The 24,872-nt window shown below is 44.4% G+C and overlaps 2 protein-coding genes across 2 annotated transcripts in view; both read right to left on the minus strand.

The window, feature by feature from the left end:
- Window positions 1-4,510: 4,510 nt before the first annotated feature.
- LOC102459501 (fatty acid-binding protein, liver-like) lies at window positions 4,511-11,799 on the minus strand. Its single transcript, XM_006130481.4, has 4 exons — window positions 11,641-11,799; window positions 9,372-9,544; window positions 5,749-5,838; window positions 4,511-4,687 (listed from the first exon to the last, which is right to left on the minus strand). Exons 1-4 carry the CDS (start codon window positions 11,705-11,707, stop codon window positions 4,637-4,639), a joined length of 381 nt encoding a protein of 126 aa, XP_006130543.1. The 5' UTR covers window positions 11,708-11,799; the 3' UTR covers window positions 4,511-4,636.
- Window positions 11,800-16,214: 4,415 nt separating this feature from the next.
- The window catches only part of MYOM3 (myomesin 3), a 67,652-nt gene continuing 58,994 nt past the window's right edge, over window positions 16,215-24,872 (minus strand). Inside the window, exons 35-37 of the mRNA XM_006130480.4 lie at window positions 22,405-22,427; window positions 22,249-22,304; window positions 16,215-19,161 (exon numbers count right to left, since the gene is read on the minus strand). Of these exons, the coding sequence (XP_006130542.2) occupies window positions 18,898-19,161; window positions 22,249-22,304; window positions 22,405-22,427 (343 nt within the window). The 3' untranslated portion in view covers window positions 16,215-18,897. The remainder of the gene's footprint in view (window positions 19,162-22,248; window positions 22,305-22,404; window positions 22,428-24,872) is intronic.

Raw genomic sequence — 24,872 nt, forward strand, 5'->3', positions numbered from 1 at the left:
CCGCGGCCCCGCACTGCCAAGGTACCAGTTGGGGGTGCTCGTGCCAGCCCCCCTTGGCCTCCGGCCGCCAGCCAAAGTGCTGAGCTAACGTCTCGGCTGGTGCTGCCCCGCTCGGGAGCGCTAGAAGGGGCGTGTTCTACACAGACATGTCGGGGTAGCCGAGTGAGTCAGGCACCCCCCAGCCCCCCCCCACCCCCCCGAGTGTCAGGCACACCCCCCCCAGAGTGAGTCAGTCACACCCCCCCCGAGTGTCAGGCACCCCCCCCCCCAGAGTGAGTCAGTCACACCCCCCCCGAGTGTCAGGCACACCCCCCCCAGAGTGAGTCAGTCACACCCCCCCAGAGTGTCAGGCACACCCCACCACCCCAGAGTGAGTCAGGCACACCCCACCACCCCCAGAGTTAGTCAGGCACACACCACGACCCCAGAGTGAGTCAGGCACACCCCACCACCCCCAGAGTTAGTCAGGCACACACCACGACCCCAGAGTGAGTCAGTCACACCCCAACACCCCAGAGTTAGTCAGGCACACACCACGACCCCAGAGTGAGTCAGGCACACCCCACCACCCCCAGAGTTAGTCAGGCACACACCACGACCCCAGAGTTAGTTAGACACACAACACCACCCCAGCACGTATCTGGGGCTCTCTAAAGACTAACAAAACACGCAGATGGCAGCCTGAGCGTTTGTGGCACCATCCACTTCTTCATTTGAGGGTGTGTTGGAGGTCCAGCACCAAGAATAAATAGGGAAGGGTAGGAGGGGGGAGAAGAGGACATTGGGCAGATAAGTTTCAAAAGATTAGCCCAGCCAGACTGTACCAGGAAAAACTTAAAAAGTGTGAGTCATGATTCTTAGCAGGATCAAAGAGTGATTTCAGAACTCAAGGAGAAGGTAGTTGATGACCAAAATCACATATGGAAAAGAACATGGACTTGAGGTATGAGTGAATGGCAGATAGTCAGGGCCCCTCAGGTCCATATCTGTCTTTGCTCCTGACTCAGTGGCTACGTCTACACTGGCCCCTTTTCCGGAAGGGGCATGTAAATTTCACTAGTCGTCGTAGGGAAATCCGCGGGGGATTTAAATATCCCCCGCGGCATTTAAATAAAAATGTCCGCCGCTTTTTTCCGGCTTTTAAAAAAGCCGGAAAAGAGCGTCTACACTGGCCCCGATCCTCCGGAAAAAGTGCCCTTTTCCGGAGGGTCTTATTCCTACTTCAAAGTAGGCACTTTTTCCGGAGGATCGGGGCCAGTGTAGACGCTCTTTTCCGGCTTTTTTAAAAGCCGGAAAAAAGCGGCGGACATTTTTATTTAAATGCCGCGGGGGATATTTAAATCCCCCGCGGATTTCCCTACGACGACTAGTGAAATTTACATGCCCCTTCCGGAAAAGGGGCCAGTGTAGACGTAGCCAGTAAGTGTGTGTACAGAGCAGGGCTTTACAGGAAATGAGCTACGCAAATTGAATTACGTCAATTGCGTAGCTTATTTTAAAATTGGGAGCGCCTACACAGCACTTATTTCAAAATAGATCACTCTTCCTCTGACTTCCCTTACTCCTTATACAATGAAGACCTCCAGCTTGACAGTATTTCAACATTATTGTAAAATAACTACCTGCTGTATAGACACAGACTAAGTTATTTTGAAATAATGTTGCTGTGTAGATGTACCCGAGGTGACTCCGGGCAAGTCACTTAATTTTCTGTACTTTTTTTACCCATATGTAAAATGGGGACAATTATACCACTAGCACTATCATTACTAGTGCAGTGCACAATGTGTTACTTGTGCATCGTGCATTAGACAAATAAATGAGATGTCACAGACTATTAAACCAACCTCTGTAGTGGCTGAGTCTACACTGCATCACAGGTTGAAATAAGATACACAATTTGCATAGCTCAAATTGCATATCTTATTTCAATGTTATTTCAGAATAGCTTATTTTGAAATTTGGCGCTGTCTACACAGCAGGCATTTCAAAATAAATTGCTATTCTGAAATGTCCCTTATTCCTCGTGGAATGAGGTTTACAGGGATGTTGGAATAGCGAGCCTGTTATATTTCAAAATAATGGGCAAGCTTAAAAGACGTGAAATAGCTATTTCGGGATACCTTCGCTGCACTGTAGACATAGCCAATATGTGCAAAGCAAAGTAGTATACATTTTGCAACAAGTTGTAAAGCCCTACTAATTACAAATTTATTTTACAAAAGAGAATATATATTTTAGTGAGACTTGGTCAGAAAAGAACCCGAATATGTCAGATCTCTCATACAATGATATTTACAGACGGAGCACCTGATTGTTGAAACATTGTGGTTTCCTGGAAATGTACTATTAGACAACTAATTCTCTTTTATAGTGTTTCCTTATCTAACTAGCAACAGTAGCCAAGCAACTTACAAACATTAACTTTCCAAGCTGTGTTGAATGGTTTCTAGCCCCACAAAACTTTAGAAGAGCTTTAATTCCAAGTTTGTTCTGGCCAACATCTTGATTCTGTGCCAGGGATCTTGTATACATGTGCAACCCCCACTGCACTCAAGTTTTAGGTCTTGTCTCTAGGGCTACATCTGAACTACAGGCTTCTTGCACAAGAAGCCTTTTATGCTAGAGTTTTTTGCGCAAAACTTGTGCAAGAGCATGTCCAAACCTCAAAGCACATTGCAAAAGAGGTGTGCTTTTGCGCAAGAGAGCATCCACACTGCTGGATGCTCTTGCGCAAGAAAGTTCTGATGGCCATTCACAAAATGGCTGTCAGAGCACCTGTGCTTTTTTCCATAGGGGTTTCTTGCACAGGAAACCCCCCTGGAGCATCCACGCTTGCCTTCTTGTGCAATAGCTGTAGCGCTAAAAGCAGTTATGCCTCAGAAAAGGAGGTTTACCTATGGCGGAAAAAGCCCTCCGTTCTGCCGTTTAACTGCCCATTTAATTGTGCAAGTGCTTATTTGAGGTATGGACGTTCCCCAGGTTTTTGTGCAAAAACAGCTGTTTTTGTGCAAAAAACTTGTAGTGTAGACGTAACCTAGGAGGGGAATTACAAGCACAGCAAACATACTAGCATTGCAATGCTGGTAAAACTCCCCATGTGGACACACTTATCCCATTGAAGTCAATGAGGGTTTTTTCAAGTGATTCAGTTGGGAATAGAATTTGATCTTCCACAAGCATTGCCTCTGAATAAGGGCTTGTCTACACAGGGAAAATTACCAACATAGCTGATAAATTTACATCCTTATCCCAGAGTGCTTTCTTCTAATTAAGCTTTTGTCACTTTCATGCTTGTGGAAGGTCAAATTTTGTTCCCAGTCGAGTCATTTGACAAAACTTTCTTTGACTTCAGTGGGTGAAGAATAGACGCGATACTATATATAATAGAATACACACAACTGGTGACTTATTAAGTAGAGACAGAGCCACCGTAGGGAATACACTAGGGAACAGTTTCAATGACTATGAACCAACGACCTGATGGGATGACAGCTCATAATGGCAACACGCCAATTAAATGACAACATCAAATGTGGGATAACCACAGATTTGGTGTGGGATGGAGACTAACATGTTAAAAGGGCAATGCACTTTGTAATGAGGGATCGTTGGGAGGTATAAGCACAACGGGACATTATTCTTGTCTGTGTCAGACCTGTAATTGTCATACTTCAGCCCAGAAAGAGTCAGATACCTATCTGATCTGAAAGCAAATATCCCAGCAATACTCACCACAACTGTTGCAAATTGAGATGCTTAATAATTTTCAAGATTAAAAATTTAACAAATAGGCAGCACATATAATTACTTTTGGTCTCACGGTGCCTCAGCTTTGTTTTCTCTGCTGAACATGTACAACACTGTTTATAGCAGTGGTCTACAACCTTTTTATACCCAAGATCACTTTTTAAGTCTCAGAACAGGCAAAGATCTACTGCCCTGCCCCTTCCTTGAAGCCCTGCCTACATTACATGAGGAAATCTAATGTAAACGTACTGTGCAGATGCGCAGTTCAGAGAGGGCTCAAGAGCTACTCTTAAAGCCCCTAAGATCTACCGGTAGCTCGTGATCTACTGGTTGGTGACCACGCGTTTATAGCTTTAAAAAAAATTCTATTACTATTGTATTGACAGAGAGCAGCAATGACACCGACACAGCAGTGACAGTTGTTGGGTAGGAATCAGACATCTGATTTTTGGCAGGAGAGAGAGAGAGAGGGTGTTGGGGGTCACAAAATTTTTCTTCCTTCATAAGAGGCAGAAACATTTTTCTAATAGCTTTCATAAAGGTTCTTTATGGCAAATCATCTTTATGGAAAATCACTGTTTCACTACGTGCCCCATCTGGTAGTCCTTACTCAGGCAAAAAACTCTTGTTGAAATCTGTAAGAGGTTTGCCTGGATCTGAATGGGAAGTAGGCCACCAGTTGTTAGTTTATGGGATGTGTCTCTATAGTCAGGGAAAATGCATTCTTATATCTATACATCAAGTGAGCGTGCAAACAAAGGACAGACCCCATTTCTTTATTTTCCAAAGCATTTTTTAAAAATAACAAGTTTCACAACTGATGGCAAATGCACTTTTAATTCTGGAATTTAAAAATGTCCAAAACAAAAATAGGTCTTCTTACTGTTTAAACTTTCTTGCTTTTTCTGATGAGTGTTGCTGAACCAACAGTCATAGTCTGCAAGAGACACAAATATGTTACTTGTTTTTAGAATAAAGGGGACCTGAATGTAGCTAACCACTTTGACGTTGCTGTAGTAGATTTATAATTGCATCTCATATAATTTGAAAATACAGTTACAGCACCTGCATATGGACAAACTCGTTGTATTCAGACTGAAACAATGGTGTTTCTGTATGGGAACCAGTTTTGAACACTTGAGAATCTAAACAGTCAAATGTTATCTTCAAGTGCATTGTTGGAATAACCTCAGTCACAAATATGTTCCCTGTACTAGAAACCCAGATAAGAACATTTGATCTGGCTTGCTGCAGATTTATTGTAAAGAAAGTAGGCTGAGACTTTTAAAGCCATCTAAGAAAACTGGGCATTTAAAATCCCCAGACAGTTCTGAAAACCTTAGCTAAAATTCTTGTAACAATGATCACACCATCTGAAACAGATCTTAAAAAGCTGTCAGGTGCAAGTTTATTTCCCTAGGAGAATGGCTGTATGCCAGCAGGAACAGTTCAGGACACATTAGAAACAGGTGAAAATGTAAATTAGCATGGCTTTATTCAGATTCCATTTTAAGGCTATACAAGCATGGCACCACTTTGTGGAAAATCTTGCAAAGAACCTGCCATAAGTGGTCGAAAGCAAACAATACTAAATTTTAGTGCCTAAAATGGAATGATAATGGGAATAAATTGGTCCAATGTATCCTAGGAAGTGAAGAACAACTTCCAGTGACTGAAATGAATAGAGTGAATCTATAACTGACAGCCATAGGCATCCATGTTTAGAGGAGATTCAGTTAAGGCAGTAAATAATGCTATAAAACCTGGCTGTAGTGAACAGTGACTAACGGCATTTCTTGCTGCTTGTGATCGCCCTGGGATTATAAAGTGACATTCTTTCATTAATGTAGTGATATAATCCATGCTCATAGTAGTTATTCCTGAGCTCAACACAAGGACATTTTAAAGCAATGAATGATATCATTTTATAAGATGAGAGGCATAGAAAATCTTTCACCATTGGTAAATAAAGATCAAATAGGGAAAAAAAAATCTTACCTCCACCATTTCATTTCCTTTAATTTCCTGTTCATGGGAAAATGTTTCCGATTTGCACACAAGCTTCCCACCTATCAGATTGACTGTGCACTGTGAACATAGATTTTTAAAACATAAATATCTATAGTAGCCCAGCAAGTACAGGCAGTCTAGACCATCACTGGGAAATTCAGTTAGAATGGGTATACACAGATATGAGGGCATGTTAGTACACATACTGATATTTCATTAATCTCATTGTTAACTTCAGATTGACAGAACTAATGAGTAACTTGGTTAGTTTCCCAATGAAAACTTACCTGTTTAAACAATACAAATGAATATATAAATGCTACTCCTTGGTGAATGAATAATTTTCATGAAATACAGATATATTAGAAAGGTTTTACAGTTACTGGTATTGTCTGTAAAGCTACATGACAGTTGAAATATGCAGAATAGGAGTAAAATGTTTCCTATGGAATGTGAGACTATACAATGGGTTTTGCCACATTGGATCAAATGATTTTTTTCAGCTAGGATGGTATCCTTCTGGAAGTAGTGCTTCAGAGCTAGGATTTTCAAACTTAATAGAAAGATTGTTTCAGACTACCTTCACTTCTGTCGATAAATATATGACCCAGTTCCCCTGCCACAAATATCATTCTTGTGGAAACTATAGCAATTGCATAGATGGGAAAATTGTAGTATGAACACAAATGTGTTTTATCTTTGTAATGTGCTTTATTGGCTGGAAACTAAATGAAGAGCTAGCACCATGGCTACGTCTACACTGGCATGATTTTCCGGAAATGCTTAAAAAGGAACAGTTTTCCGTTATAAGTATTTCCGGAAAAAGCGTGTCTACATTGGCAGGATGCTTTTCCGGAAAAGCGTCCGTGCCAATGTAGACGCGCTTTTCCGCAAAAAAGCCCCGATCGTCATTTTCGCGATCGGGGCTTTTTTGCGGAAAAGAAATCTGTGCTGTCTACACTGGCCCTTTTCTGGAACAGTTTTCCGGAAAAGGACTTTTGCCTGAACGGAAGCAGCATAGTTTTTCCGGAAAAGCACTGATGATTTTACAGTAGATCATCAGTGCTTTTCCGGAAATTCAAGGGGCCAGTGTAGACAGCTAGCAAGTTATTCCGGAAAAGCGACTGATTTTCCGGAATAAGTGACCAGTGTAGACACAGCCCATGGGAATAGTCAGCTCTATTCAGACCACCAGGTAGTGGTTCCTAGACCACTGTCTGGGATCCACTTGTTTCAGGAGCAAGAGAAAAACTTCTGTAATGCTTATTTAGCCAGTTTTTCATGTACATGGGTAATAAAATTCCCCTCTGACCACTGGGTTGATCACCTTATGCACTAAGGCTGCCAAGGGTCTGGTTTTGAACTGGACAGTCCAGTATTTGAGTTTTCTGTTCGGGAAACAAATTGAGAAAGTATAAATGGGAAAATATAAATGTCCGGTATTTTCTAAATAAGATGTAATGTACAGTGTGATGTAATGTCAAGTGTGTCCGGTATTTTTGTTGAAATCATCCTATTATGCACCAAAGCAGCAGATTTTATTACCTTAATCAATATTACTTTATACCTGAACATTTTAATGAGCTGTTGTGAGACAAGAGCTGAATTAGTGCAAAGCATTCGTGTTTCCTAAAGGTTAAGGAACTCAAATTGTGCTTTGCAGCAATGATTTATCCAACTGAAAGGGTCTGGAAACAACTCCTTCTGAAGCTAGAGGGGTTTGCTCTAGAAGAGTGTAAGGCAATTGCTCCTCTTCAGTTGCTTAGTATGTTGCCTCCACAACTCTCTCACCTGCTAATGTGGCCATTTATGACACAATCTTAGATTCCCTGTGTCACTAAGCACAAAGTCATCTAGACCAGCATTTCCCAAACTATGGGCCAGGCCCGGTACCGGGCTGCGGGAAAAAAATACCGGGTCTCATCATGGCTGCTGGTAGGGGAGCAGAGCGGGGCGGGCTGGGAAGATGGGTTGGGAGCAGCGGGGCTGTCCCGCGAAGGTCAGGGCAGGCGGGTGGGTGGCCGGTGGAAGCAGGGTTAGGGGTAGCAGGGCTGTCCCGTGGAGATCCAGGTGGGTGGGCGGCGGAAGCAGGGTTGGAGGCATCGGCGCTGTCCCACGGAGATGGGGGGGATGGGGCGAGCGGGCGGTGGAAGTAGGGTTGGGGGCAGTGGGACTGTCCTGTGGAGATGGGGGAGGCTGGTGGGGAACGGAAGCAAGGTTGGGGGTAGCAGGGCTGTCCTGCAGAGATGGGGGGGGCAGGCGGGCAGGTGGCGGAAGCAAGGCTGGAGGCAGTGGGGCCGTCCAGCTGAAGTCGGGGAGGGCAGGCAGCGGAACCAGGGCTGGACGGGGGGCAGAGGGGCTGGCCAGGGGAGAACAGGAGGAAGAGGACGGGTGAACCAGCTGCGGGAAGCAGGGCTGGACGGGGGCAGCTGGGCTGGTGGGGGGGGTCATTGGGGGAGGAGGGCTGACCGGGGGAGATTGGTGGAAGGCGGGGGGAACTGGCTGCCAGAAGCAGAGCTGGACGGCAGCAGGGCTTGACTGGGAGATCGGGAGGAGAAGTGGGGAGAGGGAGCGGGACTGACCTGGCCACATGCAGACCCTGGCAGAGGAGTGAGTCGAGTCTGCCTGGGGATTCCATTTTGCCCCCCCCCCCCACACACATACCCTCCCTCGAGTAGTTGCAAACTGCCTCGCAGGTAGACACACTCAGGCAGTGTGGTGAGCACATCTACTATCCAGGCAGTTCTCAGCTAAGATACACCTAATTATATTAAAACTTACCTGATGAGAAAATACAAGACATTTTATATGTCTGATAACTTCTCAATTTGTTTCTCAGACAAAACCCTCAGATACCAGATTGTCCGGTACAAAACCGGACACCTGGCAACCCTACCCTTCCTTGCACCCTCCCTCCTAGACAGCTACCCTACCCCCAGTCTGCTCCTGCTCCCGCCTCCTGGAGTGCCCATGCAGCGCCGGGACCCCAAGCCCTGGCCCAGGCTGGGTGGAGGATGCAGCCTAGTGAAAACTGAAAATTTATTCATTTTTCATTCTTTTTTGTAATATGTGTTTATATTTTTGGGCTGCAAAAAACAGTACTAAAAAAACCGGGTTCCAACTAAAGTAAAAAGTTTGGAAAACCCTGATCTAGCCAGCTTTCTATCCATCTTACAGTCCATTTATCCAATCCGTATTCCCTTAACTTGCTGGCAAGAATATTGTGGGTGACTGTATCAAAAGCTTTGCGAACGCTGGCACTGGGGGCTTTGGGAGGACCAGAAACAACTTATTTGAATATTCATCATTTGCTTAATGAATATGCAAATATGCAGATTAATGTTACTGGACCTCCAAAAGCTCGTGAATGGATTTACTGGTCCCTGTGTCAAAAAGTTTGGGAACCCCTGTTCTAGACAGTCTTTCTGGGCTTCTTTACTTACTATGCATGCCCCTATCAGAGTTTAAGTTTTACTTATTCTTTTACTTATCCACAGAAACAAAGATCCAATCAGAATAAACTGAAGTTTCTGAATGGGAATAAAACCCACTTGCAAAATGACACTGAAGTACTAGACTGAGGGAGCAGTTATTGTCTTGAAATACATTACCTTTAGTTTTTTGCCATCCATGGTAGTGATGTCAGCCTCTTTCCCCAGAGTAAATGAGTTTGTCACAGACTGCTTAGGTGTTTTTGATGTAACAACAAAGTTGTTTCCATTTTGCTGTATTTCAATAACAGGCTTAATGTCTTTGGCAGCTTTGATGAGGTCATCTGGCAATGCTGCAGAAAGAAACACCAGGGTTTGATCGTGCCAGTAAAAGGGGATGTGCCTGGAATGGGATTGCTTCTCATACAACCATACAGAAAAAAAGAGACAGAATCACCAGGCAGGTGTAAGAGGCTGTATGGGAGTGCCCCTCATCCGGGACTGCCCCAAACCCAAGCGTCCCACACTCCAAGTGCCCTTTAGAGAGCAGGGGTTGGGGGCTGAAGTTCTCCCCCTTCCAATTCTTATGAGTTCATTGTTGGCTGGTCCCCTTTGTCAGAGAGCGAGGGGAAGGTGCACAGTTTTGCTCCATTCCTCGGTCTGGCTGGAGAGCACAAGGGCCAGTTGAACCTGGACCTGCCTCTCCCCCACCTGTGCCTGCTGAAGCTGTAGTGACCACGGAGAGGGGCTTCTCACTTGGCCCAAAGCTGGTTGTCCTCTCTCCCCAGGGCAGCATGCATACTGAACCCCTCATCCCCAGCCGTACCCCAGAGCAATGATTTGAACGAAGCATATATATTTTCATTTTATTTTCCAAAAAACAAATATTAATTGAGCTAAGGACCCGAACAACATCGGGTAAATCTTCTAGAAGCCAATATTTACAAGCATTTTGAGGTAGTTTCACCCTAATAGTACAATACATTACTTTTTTTTAAATTGTGTGTGTGTTTTTAAGCTGTGATGAGAGACTGGACACCTTTTTCCATTCTGTTATCCTGACAGGTTTGGCCAGGAGGTTATCAAGTGCTGGCAGTTCATCTCCCCCTCTCCGCACTGCTGTGCTGCTCCTGCCCTCTGCCTTAGAGGTGCCCCTTACCCCTGGGAGTCTCCTGCTTGCTGTGCAGTGCACTGGAAGAAAAGGAGGGAGGTGTTGATGTCAGGGTGCCCCTCCTTTCACCCTGTGCCACATCTCCACAGAGCAGAGGTGGGGCAGAGATGGAGAGAGTTGGTGGCTACTTTTGGGAGTAGTGCAGGGCCAGGGTAGGGATGAGCCTGCCTTAGCTCCCTGCACTACCACCCAGAAGCCAACTGTGGTAAGCAGTGTCCAGTGGAGCCTGAATTCCAAACCCTGGCCCCAGTCCTGAACTCCCTGCCCTAGCCCTATGTCCCCCTGTACCCAAACTACCTCCCAGAGCCCGTACCATGAACCCCTTCCTGCACCTCAACTCCCTGTCCCAGGCTCAGCTCAGAACTCCTCCCACACTCCAAATCCCTTAGCCCAAGATAAGTGTTTGCATCCCTGTCTCCCACACCCCAGCCCTCTGCCCCCAGCCTGATAAATGTGCCTGAGGATGGGTGGGGCTACAGAGAAGGGGCAGGAAGGAAGTGGGGCAAGGGTATTTGAGTTTGAGGTAAATCCTGGATTGCACTTAAATTCAAAAAGTGATATCATGCTTAAAAAAGTTGGAGACCACTGTTCTAAGGATACTTAATGCAGCATTCACCTCCATTGAATTAAGACTGTTTTGCTGCACCCGAGAATGCAGACTGTGGTGATTTTTTTAATAACATTGACACCTCAGAGAACTAGATAGAGACCAGTACTCACTTCATGTAGGTTAACCAACTGCCATTAAATAATCAGTCATTACTGCCAGAGGCTGTATGTGAACTTGTAACAGTCGAGAGGCTCTGTACCCCATTACTGATTCCCTACTAAAAACAAGTAGTTCTGTGAGAGTCTAGCTATTTGTTAGAGTTTCTAAGGTGCCATAAGCCTACTCATTGTTTTTAAAGTTAAAGACTAACATGGCTACCCCTTTGAGCCCAATTCCCTACTAGTTAACCTTATAAACTAAAACAGATGAACTGATCGGTATCTACTGAAACACCTCTTCTTTCATGAGGAGACCAGTCTTGTGGTTAAGGCTGAGCAGATCTCAGATTCATCCCTGGTTTTTCCACAGATTTCTTTGTGACTTTTGGGAAAATGTTTTCACTTCGCTTGTTATCTAAAACGGGGCTAGTAATGCTTAGCTATTAAATGGGAGGTGGTTTGCAAAAAAACCCCACTTTTGATATTCCGTGCTGGAAGGTTCCTTAAATACAAAGCATGGCCATTTTTCACAAACCCAGCAAGTTCTGGAAAAAGTAACAAGACACTTACCAAGAGCTTTCAGAAATGCTTCATAGTTCTCTTGAGCATATACTTGCCAAGTTCCATTGAAAGCCATTACAGCTGGTGCAGTTCAGTCTGGGCAGCGATGCCAGAAAGAGAATGAAGCAGCCTTCCCCTGCATTAGATGCTATTTATAGATTGAGAAATGTGGCCATCTTATGAGATGATCTGCTAATTATTAACAATGAAGTATCAATTATTAATCATGTGTTTGTTCTTAATAGAAATAACCTCTGGTTCATTTGTGGTCTGTGGAAAGGCTTACCTTGTCTGTCCCTTTTCTAGCTAGTTCATTGCTTCCAAAGTAGATTAAACTAAAGTACAAGAGGCATTCTTAATGCAGAATAAGATTATCCACATGGACAACTAATGTGGAATACCTAATCCAGGCTATTCCTTCTGTAGGCATGCCCTTATCTTATTGAAAGCTAATGGTACTTAGACACCTTAAATGCTTAAGTGTTTGTGTATAAGTAAAAAGTGTATCACTTTAAGTATAATGGCATATTTAACACAATATGACCTCATTAGTATGGATGCAATTATACCAATATAAATTTGCTTATTCTGGTACAGCATATTTTGTAAAGGAAGGGGAATAAACTATACTGGCATAAGGCACCTTTGAACAGGTATCATTGTGTCCACACTGGGAGTTATACTGATATATAAATAAAAAGAATCACATACCAAACTGACAGCAATACTGGTACATAAACTATATAGACCTGATCTAAGTCATTAATTAAAATGATAAGGCTCATAAGTCACTGAAGAACTTGAAAATTTTACCCACTTTTAAAATGTTCAGTGTATATAAAACTTTAGAGTAGCCATGTTAAATATCAGTTAATTGAATAGTCAAGTAACCTCAAGAATTCTTATTGGTTAGTTGACTATTCTATAGGCCCTGGGGACAGCAGCCAGTGTGCTCCGGCCTCACTCCCAAAGAGCCCCCTTCCACTCCTTGCTGCGGCCTCTGTATCAGAGGCAGCAGTGCAGGGTATGAGGTGGGAGCTGGTCTGCAAGGGGAGCCAGTTAAAACACAGTTCCCCTCATGGACCGGATGCCTGTCACCCTGTGCTGCTACCTCTGATAAGGAGGCAGCAGTGTGGTGTAGCAGCAGTCCCTGTCAAGGGTGGGTCTGAGCTCCTGGACCTGGTAAGACCTAGAACTGAGTGGGACTGCCTGCCCGCCCATCTCCTAATACACTTTAAATGCAGTGCCACAGCTGTGGTAGGTCCCGGTCCCATTGCAAGCCAGGACTGAGCCGGACTGCTAAAAAATGTACTGGCAAGTGGGGAAGGGGGGGGAGGAATGCATGTAGTATATAGCATTAACCTATAACTGATTAACCGATAAGCAAAAGCATAATTGACTATACTATTACATCCCTACTTTAGAGAACTAGTCACTGGATGTGAAATTTTATTTCTTAGCTATTGTAATAAATCCATTGCTAGTGAAGAACTTCATGGCTCACTATGCTGCAAGTTCACACGTGGAACTTCACAGAGTCAATCAAGAGAGAATCCAGATAATTCTCTTCCAAAAAAAGAACTGGTCCCTACAATGTAAGGAAAAAAGAATGTCTCTTAGGGTATGTCTACACTACCCCGCTAGTTCGAACTAGCGGGGTAATGTAGGCATACCGCACTTGCAAATGAAGCCCGGGATTTGAATTTCCCGGGCTTCATTTGCATAAGCGGGGAGCCGCCATTTTTAAAACCCCGCTGGTTCGAATCCCGTGCAGCGGGGCTACACGGGGCTCGAACTAGGTAGTTCGGACTAGGCTTCCTATTCCGAACTACCGGTATACCTTGTTCCACGAGGTGTACCAGTAGTTCGGAATAGGAAGCCTAGTCCGAACAACCTAGTTCGAGCCCCGTGTAGCTGTGCTGCACGGGGTTCGAACCAGCGGGGTTTTAAGAATGGCGGCTCCCCACTTATGCAAATGAAGCCCGGGAAATTCAAATCCCGGGCTTCATTTGCAAGTGCGGTATGCCTACATTACCCTCCTAGTTCGAACTAGGAGGGTAGTGTAGACATACCCTTAGTTATTATCAGTACAGGCCTTTGATAATTCACAGCTGCTCAGTTCCAGTAGACAGCAGTGGGGAGCACCTGTACTAATCCATTTGTTACAGTATTTAAATGTGTTTAATGATGGTCCTATACACTCAAGTTTAAAGGGGAAATGAACTGTTCCTTGGGGACTGAAGTGGAAAAATAAATGGGTGTACTTAATTCTTGTTACTCATCACGTTCATAACCCCACATCTCCTCACTCACTCTACTCACAGCAATACTCATCCTTCCCTGATCAACCATGACTGCTGGCTTTAGAAGATGTTAGGTAATACTATATGTGGTGTGGAATTAACTTGCTTAACTCAAATCATGCCCTACAGGTGACTGACCTGTCTAAGTCAACATTTCTAATACTTCACACTAGGCAGTAATTTTTAGCTGAGTGGGAAAATTTCTCTTATAGATTTACTTTACTTTTTTGTTCAGGTGAAATGTTTAGAGACAATCCCAGACAGGGATCAGAGATTCATGTACTTCCAAACTTTAGGACTATTCAGGTCCATTACTAATTCACTACAGTTTTAATTACCATAAGAGACCTGCATTCTACTGTTGGCTACTAAACCTCAATTGGTTTTCAGAGCATACTGCCCTAAAATATTTTGTCTTTAGTCATTTAATGTTTTAAAATGAATGTTAGAGATCCAATTTATGATTTTAAAAGCTTCATACGTTTGTTAGTAAGAAATTGTAAAAGGTGTAAAAGATTTCCTGTAGCTGAGCAAACTTTTGATCCAACAATTTGGCAGCCCATCCACAGCAATAGCCATTACTTGATGCTTCACAGGAAAGGGGGAATGTAGACAAACCACATGTTGCCAACAATGCTCCTGAAGGTGGAAAATCCCTTCCAGATGCCTGCATCTGTTTGCAATGGAAAGTTTCAATTTCTGTGAGGAGTTCTCGTGCGCAAACACAAAACTCTGAATTTGGAAAAGTTCACTGATTTCGTTAAAGCTTTCACAGTGACCTGTCTTCCAGACCTTGGGAAGCTAAACATTAAACTAAAGTGCACAACAGTGGTAGGCATCTGTTGCACTCATAATTAGGCTGAAGGGATTTTTCTCTGTGTATTGAGTGTGTGGGTATTAGGGACGGAATTTACATGTATATCCATCCATAGACAGACTATGGGGTTACAATACAGCATCTCTGCAGCTGCTACTCTAGCTAGAGGTTGAAACCGAGGCTGTTTCAAGGCTGCACCTTCCCTTGTAGGTGTTTTAATTTTTCAGAGGGGGATTGCTATTTTAAAGATACATAAAATAACTAGCATTGCTCGAGTCCTTCAGGGAAGGGCTTTGGGGATGAGAGCAGGGGTGCAGGAGGCTGAGGGCCAGGAGCACGTTTTCTCTCCTCCCAAGTCCCCTCACCCACCTGGGCCCTGTTCTCTATTCCCCCTTCCCCAGCTCTCCCAGGGTCTGATTTCCTGTTCTCAAATAGTATGTCATTCTATCATTGATATTAAACATGTTTATTATGACTGATATTTATTGTGTAGGGACCAACCAAGATCACAGGCCCATTGAATTGGACCTCTACAAATACCTTGTAGAAGATGAATTCTGCTTCAACTAATATAATTAATAATACAGGGAAGTTACCTCCGATTCAGACAGTTTGTATGTCTTGCTTTCTCTCTCCTTCACACACTCAAACTTGTTTCAGAACAATCTTTTCCATGAACACTTTTAGGTATGACTCACTCCTGCATTGTCAAGTTTCACAATTTTTATTTAGCACACACCTTTTTAACAGTGCATAGAATGCAGGATAAACTACACTACGACAGGCAAACACTGTTCTTGATCAATAGTAACAGATAAAACAGTGACATAGAAAACCTCTTCTGAAAGTGTGGATAGTTTAGAAACAGTAACTGTCAAACATTTTAAAAATGAACTTCTCCATTTGTGCCTTGATCTTTATTTAAAACAGCATTCAATGTCATGTTACAAGGGTTATATCCTTCCTCTAGGTTTTTATTGTCACCTTCTATAAAAATCATATATGGTCTCAGATAAAAAAAGTCAACTGTGCTACTGATTCTTTGCATTATTATGTCAAAAAGCCCATTGTACATGCGACACAGCATTCTTCAGTTAATTTTTATGGGAGCTGAATTCTGAAACCTGAAGAAAGGTTTGAATTCTATGCACATAAGGATTCCTCTTTGTGCAGAAATTAAGTTTCAGTTTGGGGACTGGTGGGTCTGAGAATATTCAGAATGATGTAGAAGTTGCCTGGACATGCCACACATCTGCAGACCTCCAATATAAACTGGTGATTATGCCATGCGGGAAAGAGGGCTTTGCTTTATTATTTCCCATAAATAATATGGGAAATACTAAAGGAATATGTTAAAAAACATGAACTAATATTGTTATTTAATTCATTGTCATTTATCTAAATGAAAAGTAACAAGTAGTCCTGTGGCACCTTAGACACTAACAAAAATATATATAGTATCATAAGCTTTCGCGGGCACCACTATAAATATTTTTGTTAGTCTGTAAGGTGCCAAGACTACTCATTATTTTTAAAGTTAAAGACTTACCCAGCTACCCATCTGACACTTTTTAAAAACTAGGTGAAAAGTGTAAAACAAAATTCCCCATGATTTTTTTTAAACCTTCGCCTTTTGAATAAAGATCCAAATTCTGCCTCCTTACTCACAGCTGACCTTTAAAATACTGGGCTGGAATTAAAAATAAACTTCCTTGCCTTTCCGGTACAAGGAAACATAAATTGCACCCTATGTCAGCCTAGTTATACAGCATTTTCACTTCAAAGGAAGGAGCTGGAGCAGCTTTACGGTAAGGCCAGAGCGAATTCCCCTCTGCGTGACCTCTGGAACGAACAATTGCATTAAATAGCTCAGTTTTCTGTTGTCCTGACCAAACAACAAGCTCTGCCCCCTCTCCAACAAGCTCTGCCCAGCTTTGCACTAGTGAAAAGGAAATAGTGATGAGTAGGGTTGCCAGCTGGTTTCAACAAAAATACCGGACACACTTGACATTACATCACAATCTACATTACATCTTATTTAAAAAATACCGGACATTTATATTTTCTCAATTTGTTTCCCAAACAGAAAGATCAAATACTGGACTGTCCAGTTCAAAACACCTGGCAACCTTAGTGATGAGTTTCCATGCCAAAAATTCTCCTCTGGAAATATTCCTGCTATTGGAACTCTGTCTCTAATCAGGGTGGAATCAGGCCTGGTAACTGATCAGTATGGTTGTGATAATTTAAACACATCCAAAAATAGCATTATTGGGCAGTTTACAGTACCTCACAGTGAATAACAGCTGTGGAGTTTAAATAGGTTTTAAATCCCATCATGTGGCAGCACACATACTCCTCTGCAAAGCCAACAGAGGCTCAGAAACACTGCCTTTCTTCCACATGGCTTAGTCTTGTAAATGTAAGTGCATCAAAGCCGTTTCAGCGAGATATTTAGGAATATGCCTAACTTTCAGCACTGTGCTGACCTGGGCTCAAACGGGTGTGTTTTAACACCACCACACACAGCATTCTCCTGTTACAGGATTTCAACACAAGGGGCTTAATACAGAAAGATAAGTTCTTGTGTACATGAACCCCTACTGCAGGGATCTCCACCCTTTTTAAGCACAAGACCATTTTTTGAATTTAAGTGCAATCCAGGATCTACCTCAAAACCAAATACCCTTGCCCCGCCTCCTTCCTGCCCCTTCTCCGAGGCCCTGCCCCAGCTCACACCATTCTCCCTCCCTTTCACCAGGCAGGGACAGAGGGTTGGGGCACAGGCTCTGGTCTTAGGCTAAGGGATTTGGAGTGTGAGGGGGCTCTGAGCTGAGCCTGGGGCAGGGAGTTGGAGGGTAGGAGGGGGTTCAGGGTGCAGACTCTATATGGGAATTTGAGTCTGGGGGGGCTCAGGGCTAGCGCAGGGGCTTGTGGCATAGAAGGGGGTACATGACTGGGGAAGGGGTTCGGAACTGGCTCCAGCTGGACACTGCTTACCTCAGGTGGCTCCTGGGTGGTGGTGCAGTGGGGCTAAGGTAGACTCACCCCTGCCCTGGCCCTGCACCATTCTCAAAAGCAGCCAGCAATCTCCCTCCATCCCAAGCCCTGTTGTCCCCTTCTCCCCATTCTGTGGAGATAGAAAACAGGATGGAAGAGGGGGCACACTGACATCAGTGCCCTCCTCTCCCTTCCCTGCTCTGTACTGCAAGTGGGAGGCCGGGGGAAGCTCCAAGGCCAGGAGAGGCACAGCTGTGGTGGGAGGGGCAGCTGAAGTACCTGCCCTTGATAGCCTCTTGGCCAAACCAATCAAGATCACCTGTCAGAGGCTCCAAGATCTGCCAGTAGATCCTGATCTACTGATTGGTGACCAGTGCCCTACTGTATCCAATGCCTAGTGCTGTCAGCTAAGAAGGGATAGGCTGTGTCTACACTGGCCACTTATTCCGGAAAAGCAGCCGCTTTTCCGGAATAACTTGCCAGCTGTCTACACTGGCCCCCTGAATTTCCGGAAAAGCACTGACGAGCTACTGTAAAATTGTCAGTGTTTTTCTGGAAAAACTATGCTGCTCCCGTTCGGGCAAAAGTCCTTTTCCGGAAAAACTGTTCCGGAAAAGGGCCAGTGTAGACAGCACAGATTTCTTTTCCGCAAAAAAGCCCCGATCACGAAAATGATGATCAGGGCTTTTTTGCGGAAAAGCGCGTCTACATTGGCACGGACGCTTTTCCGGAAAAAGTGCTTTTCCGGAAAAGCATCCTGCCAATGTAGACGCGCTTTTTCCGGAAATACTTATAACGGAAAACTGTTCCGTTTTAAGCATTTCTGGAAAAGGGTGCCAGTGTAGACGTAGCCATAGACTTTATGGAGTGTTTGTCTAATCCTTGGAGTTGCAGTGGGATTTTGAAGATATTCTGCAGATTTCTATTAGTACTTTTAAGAGGGGCATAGTGACATACTATAAATCACTTAGAAAACTTTATTTTATATGTAAATAATAAAAACAGAGATACTAGTTTGCATCTTAGGGCTGGGATTGTCAAATGAACCCAAGTGAAAAATTCCTTTGAAATTCACTGGGAGTTTGGTGCCTAATTCCTTTAGGCCTCTTTGGAAATCCCAGCCTGGATTTTTTAGTGTGTTGAAAATCACTTTTCCCACAGCTCGACTGGTTCCTCTCCATGCTTGTACACGCTGATAGTAACCTGTCCCGTTTCACAGCCATATTTGTTCTTGACAAAGATGCTGTATTTTCCTGTGTCATCACTGCAGACTCTCTCAATGGTAATTGTGACAACTATCCCCTTCACTTCCATTTTGTAACGATCTTTAAAGATGACCACCTTCTCGTTCTTGAACCAAGTGATTTCTGGGTAAGGATCACCAGATATGCAGCATGTCAAACACAGGGTCTGTTTTAAAAATATAGTAAATACAGGGTTAAGGTGGCAATTCACAGCCATTATGAACACATAATTAAGCAAAGAGAGAAATTAAAAACTGATCTCCAAAAAACTCCACAGGTTTAACTGCTCCAGGAACTCATTAGTTCTTATCGGCTCAGTCCCTGAAGCAAGCAACTTATTCACTTTTCTATTTTAGTCTCCTCATCTGTAAAATGGGAATTGTACCGCTCATTCACCTATCCCAGAAAGGAACATGAGAGGATTAAGTCCTTAACAGTTGTTAAATGCTCTGAAGGTGGAAAGCACCATATAAAGGCTATGGACTATTATTGAAGTATTGTTGGTCCCAGGATATGAGATTATTTTTCAAGTATCTAAAAGGGTGTTACAAGGAGGGGGGAGGAAAATTGTTCTTCTTAGCCTCTGAGGATAGGACAAGAAGCTGTGGGTTTAAATTGCAAGAAGGGAGGTTTAGTTTAGATATTATGAAAAAAAAATCCTAACTGTCAGGGTGGTTAAATACTGGAACAAATTGCCTAGGGAGGTCATGGAATCTCCATCACTGGAGATATTTAAGAGCAGGTTGTATAGACACCTGTCAGGGATGATTTAGGCACTGTTTGGTCCTGAGGGCAGGGCACTGTACTCGCTGACCTCTCAAGGTCCCTTCCAGTTCTATGGTTCTATGATTATCTCTTGTGTGTTTTATTCCTGTATTACTGTAGTACCTAAGAGAGGTAATCATAGACCAGAATCTTACTGTGGTACAAATACATAATAAAAAGATGGTCCCTGCCCCAAACAGTGTTAGGCATAAGACAAAAGACAACCAGTAGATACAGTAAAGAAGAAACCATGAGAGAATGATCACACAAGAGAAACTGATCTGAGCATATAAGCCTATGGACCCCTGATTCTGATACCAGCCATTTTAAAAAGATCTAACCCAGATACTGTATTTCTCTTATTCAATACCTAGGACAGCATGACCACACAATGCCATTGTGTTTGCTAGGAAATGGAAAGCTACATTTTTTAACACGCTCAAATCTTTTGCCATTTAGGAGATTGACTTCATGCAGCTGAAATCATCACTACTCTGTTTGTGGCCATCAGTAATGTAAGTATATTTAACCGCTTTCAAAGCATTAAGGACTATTAAGGTGACCATAAAATTCAAGGCTGATCTAGTTTCTAGACTTTGAAGGAGTTATTCATAGGATACAGGAGCCCCTCATTAGTAAGAACTAGCTGATTTCAGAAGTTTATCAAAGATGACAGAACTAAGTTATGGAGTGGGTGGGCAAGATTTATATGATTAGTGAACAAATCTACTAAAGCTAAACCTAAACACTTCATATGAGGTTAACGTTATGAATTACCATGGATAGTCAGGCTAATAAGCTGAGCAGGTTTTGGATAGGTCTAAATAGACCCCAGAATCATGTAAGTGGAGAGCATAACTGCTCCAGATTTGTATTTATTGAGTGCATGCCAATGGTGCATCTGATACAGTGCAAACACTCCAACTGCAGTCTGGGGACAGCTCCTGCAGAGGTGTAGGTTTCCCTGCCAGGAAGCATCATTGTTTAGAAGTCACAGAATTGCAATTAGATGGAATTACATTCTCCAGCCTGTAGTTTTAAACAAAGGGTAGTGACTGCTAATTATTCTTTCTTGACACTTTCATGGCCACATTTGTGGTTATATTAAGTACAGATGGCTTCTATTAATAGCTTTCAAAACCTAGGTTAAATGTGTCTAAACAGAAGTGACGCATTTTAAGTGCTCTCAGAAACTGCTAGGATTTTTGATGGGTCCAGGCAGTTAGTGAGATTTAGATATTATGGGCTTTTCTTCTGCCACTTTCCAAGGGTAAATCAGGAATAAACTCCACTGACGCCAATGGGCCTAATTATCATTTGTGATAGGCCCTTTTACATCTTCTGGGAATGTAAAGAGACCTTAAAGTGGGCATGAATTACATTTACAGTCATTTTAAAGCCTCTTTTCTCAGCCACAGTAAAGGGGACTATTATAAAATTAGTGCAAATAACAAAAGAATCAGGCCCTATGTTTAAAGTTGTTAGTCTAAAGTACAGGTTTGAAAGGAAGACTGTGGCATGTGAAATTGCTACAATATGCCATTGTCAGCACCTGAAAACCAGGATGAGGTGTTTAAGGAGGGCAATTGAGTAAGGTGAGATGTTGATGTAACTTTTCTTATGGTTAGCATTAAAACTTTCCTTGCACAAGTGCACAAAAAATGGAACTTTGGAGTCCATCTGGATTTGTGGATTTCAAAGGGAACTCTCCCCTCCAATTTTCTCCTACAAAGGTGAGTGTGTCTGGAAAGACCACCCACCATCATATTGCTCACTGGTGTTAGCAGTGAATATCACACCAAGCTTCCAACAATGGCAACTGCTCAGGAAAGCACCATGACTGCAGCTGTGGCCACCCTTTATGTGGGGACATACGGTAGAGGAAGGCAGCTTGTGCTCTTCCTGCCACCCATCCTTGCACATCTGTGCGATCTGGGCCATGATAGGTATACACCGTTACTTAGTATTACATAAGAACAGCCAGTCTGGGTCAGACCAACGGTCCATCCAGCCCATTATCCTGTCTGCTGACAATGGTTAATACGAGATGCCCCAGAGGGAGGGAACACAACAGGTAATCCTCAAGTGATCCCTCTCCTGTCACCCATTTCCAGAGAAACAGAGGGACATCAGTGTTACTCATCCTGGCTAATAGCCATTGATGAACCTAACCTACATGAATCTATCTAGCTCTTCTTTGAACCCTGTTAAAGTCCTATCCTTCACCACATCCTCTGGCAAGGAGTTCCAAAGGTTGACTGTGCGCTAAGTGAAGAAAAACTTCCTTTTATTTGTTTTAAACCTGCTGCCTATTAATTTCATTTGGTGACCCTTAGTTCTTATATTGTGGGAATAAGTAAATAACTTTTCCTTATTCATTTTTTCCATACCAGTCATGAATTTATAGATCTCTATCATATCCTCCTGCCCCCCAGTCTCCTCTTTTCTAAGCTGAAAAGTCCAAGTCTTTTTAATCTCTCTTTATTACCTTGTCCTCCATGATGGTAGCAACATCTGGCAGACCTTGAACAACTCTGGCACGATCTGTGAAGGAACAAATGTGACCATTCATTTTTACATGCTAGTATGGCCCTTTGATCCAGAAGACAGAACCAAGAAGAATGTGCAATATTTGTTTACTTACTCTTTTCTGCTACCATTGCTTCCCTGAAAATGAGATAAAGATAATGAGAAATTTAGTATTTATGTACCCTGAATGTTTTTAGTAGGAAACAATTTATATAAGGAACTGCCCTTCGGAAGCCAAGATGTGCAGTAAAGTGAGATGTTGGAACAAGAAAAATGTCTGAAAATTGCAGAGGCTCTCTGTGTTCCATCTGGGAGAATAATGAAGGGGATTTTGGTCAGTTTCAGGAACTAGAGAGACATGTAGAAAACACATTTTTTATTTCTGATAAACTTCAAAGGATCCAGGAGATAATGCAGCTCCTCAACTGTTTTATTTTACATGTGCTCCATCCATGATGGATCAGAGGCCCCTTCTGATTCATTGATCACTGTAAGAAAAGGCTGGTGTTGGAGTTTCAGGTTCATGGCTAGGACCTGAGTTTTAGAAATTGCTCCAGCATGAAGCCCTAAAGTCTGAAGACCTCTGTGTATCTACAGGGACCAAGAAATGCAGGCTTCCTAGTGGTATCCCAGTGTAATGAGGTGTCATTCACCTCACACAAAGAGCCCCCTTTAGCCAAGTGTCTGCACTCTCTGCTGTGGCAACCCTTCTGCAATCCAGCTCTCCTAGCCCTGTCTGAGTCTATTGAGCTCCAAGGAGAAACTGCCTCACTCTGGCCCAGTAGCTTTCCTTTTAACTGGTTTGCTGGGCCCTAATTGGTCGCATTCTTTGTGCCACTCTATCTTTCCTGGAGGACTTCTCTATGGTTAGCTGGGTGGAGTGTGGCAAGGCCACAAGCCTCCAGTAGGAGGCTTTGGGACCTGGTCCACCATGTCACACCAGTATTATGAGGCCTGGCCAAAGAGTTTGTGTGGCCCAAGGTGGCATGTTGTGGTTGGCTGCACTACATAGCTAGTTGGCTCCCAGCCAGGGCAGTGAGTGAGCAGCCAGGTGGGTGGGGGTGGGCTCGCGCTGGGCAGCGTGGGGCCCTAAAGGTGCAGGGCCCAAGGCAAACTTGCTTGCCTTGCCCTAAGGCTGGGCCTGATTATTATGTGTCAGGGTCACTTCTGCATGGGAAAGGGAACTCCATTCCCATGCCTTTCAGCATTAGGCGTGGCCCCAATCCTGCCATGACTTTTCTGTTGACACTGGTGTAGTATGATGCAGGGCCATCCCCAGAAATTGTTCCCATGTGTGACGGGGTGGCAGGGTTCGAGGGAGAAGACCCCGCTCCCCGCACTAAACCAGTGCTTTGCTTCAGCGCTGCGGGGGACAAGCGACTGTGCCGGGCTTGCTCAGAAGCCATGGCTCGTGCATGCGTCGGGATCCCCAGTGCCGTCGGACCAGGCGGGGGTAGAGAGCACAGGAGCCAGCATCTGGAAGAATGGGCACCGGCTTTGAAACGGGACGCCATGACGCAGGAGAAGAGGAGGGAGGTGAGCCAGGGAAAGGAGGTCACCGCAGGAAGAGGAAGGGGGGGGGGCACTCCCGAGAAGGAAGAGGAAGCGGGACCAACGGCTGGAGCAGCGGTGGAGGCAGTGAGTCCAGCAAGAGGGAAGGAAGCAGCCCAGAACAGGGCAGAATATTGCCCACAGGCCGGTGAGTTGCGGTACGGGCCCCACAGGCCGAACAGGTGGCTATCGAACCTGTTCTTAGGGTCCTGGGCTGAGACCTGGGCTGAGGGGGGGCCCAGGTCTCCTTTCCCTCTTGAGGCACAGGTATCTGTGGACTAGCATAAAGGACTACAATGGAAGAGGAGGGGAGTTGAGCACGGAAAGACTAAGCGTGTATGGGGGCTTGTCTCCCCCCTTAAGTGGGAACCATGACAAATTGTAACACCATGGTTCACAGAGCCGATCCCTGTGCTACTGACCCCAAGCTTCTTTGGTACCAGTGCCATACTCAGCGTCCACCTCCCAGCCTGGCCAGGCCAGATGTAGTGTCGCTCCCCATCTGTGAGAGGGGACATAGACTGCTGGAAGTGATGTCAGGCCAGGTAGGCCCCCTCAGGATAACTGTGGAGATGGCCCCAAGGTAATGCTGAGGAGAAGCAGTGCTGGGCAACTCACTGCCTACTTAGGTTCAGCCCCATGATGAGCCCACTGTTGTGACAGAGGAAGTGTGGGGCCAAACCTGAGCAGCGCTGCAACACTACTCACCACTTCTTCTGTCAGTGACATGCATTGTGTGTAACGGGCACAGCTGTGGGCACCACTGGCATTCTGTGAACAGAAGCCTGCCTCTTGCTCACAGCTCCACTTGGTAGGGTTGCCAGATACCCTCACAAAAAATCCTGAACAAGCAGTGAAAAATTGGTTGAGCAAAAAAGAGACCAAACTTGCTAAGCGGGGGGAGCAGGGCTGGTGGGGAAGATCGGGGGAAACTGGCTGGAGAGAAGGGATGTGGGAGAGGGTGGGGAAGAGAACCGGTCAGTGGGAAGCAGGGCTGGCCGGGGGAGATCGGGGTGGGGAGGGGAACCGGTC

This window comes from Pelodiscus sinensis, chromosome 25 (assembly GCF_049634645.1).
Source record: "Pelodiscus sinensis isolate JC-2024 chromosome 25, ASM4963464v1, whole genome shotgun sequence".
Classification (NCBI taxonomy): domain Eukaryota; kingdom Metazoa; phylum Chordata; order Testudines; family Trionychidae; genus Pelodiscus; species Pelodiscus sinensis.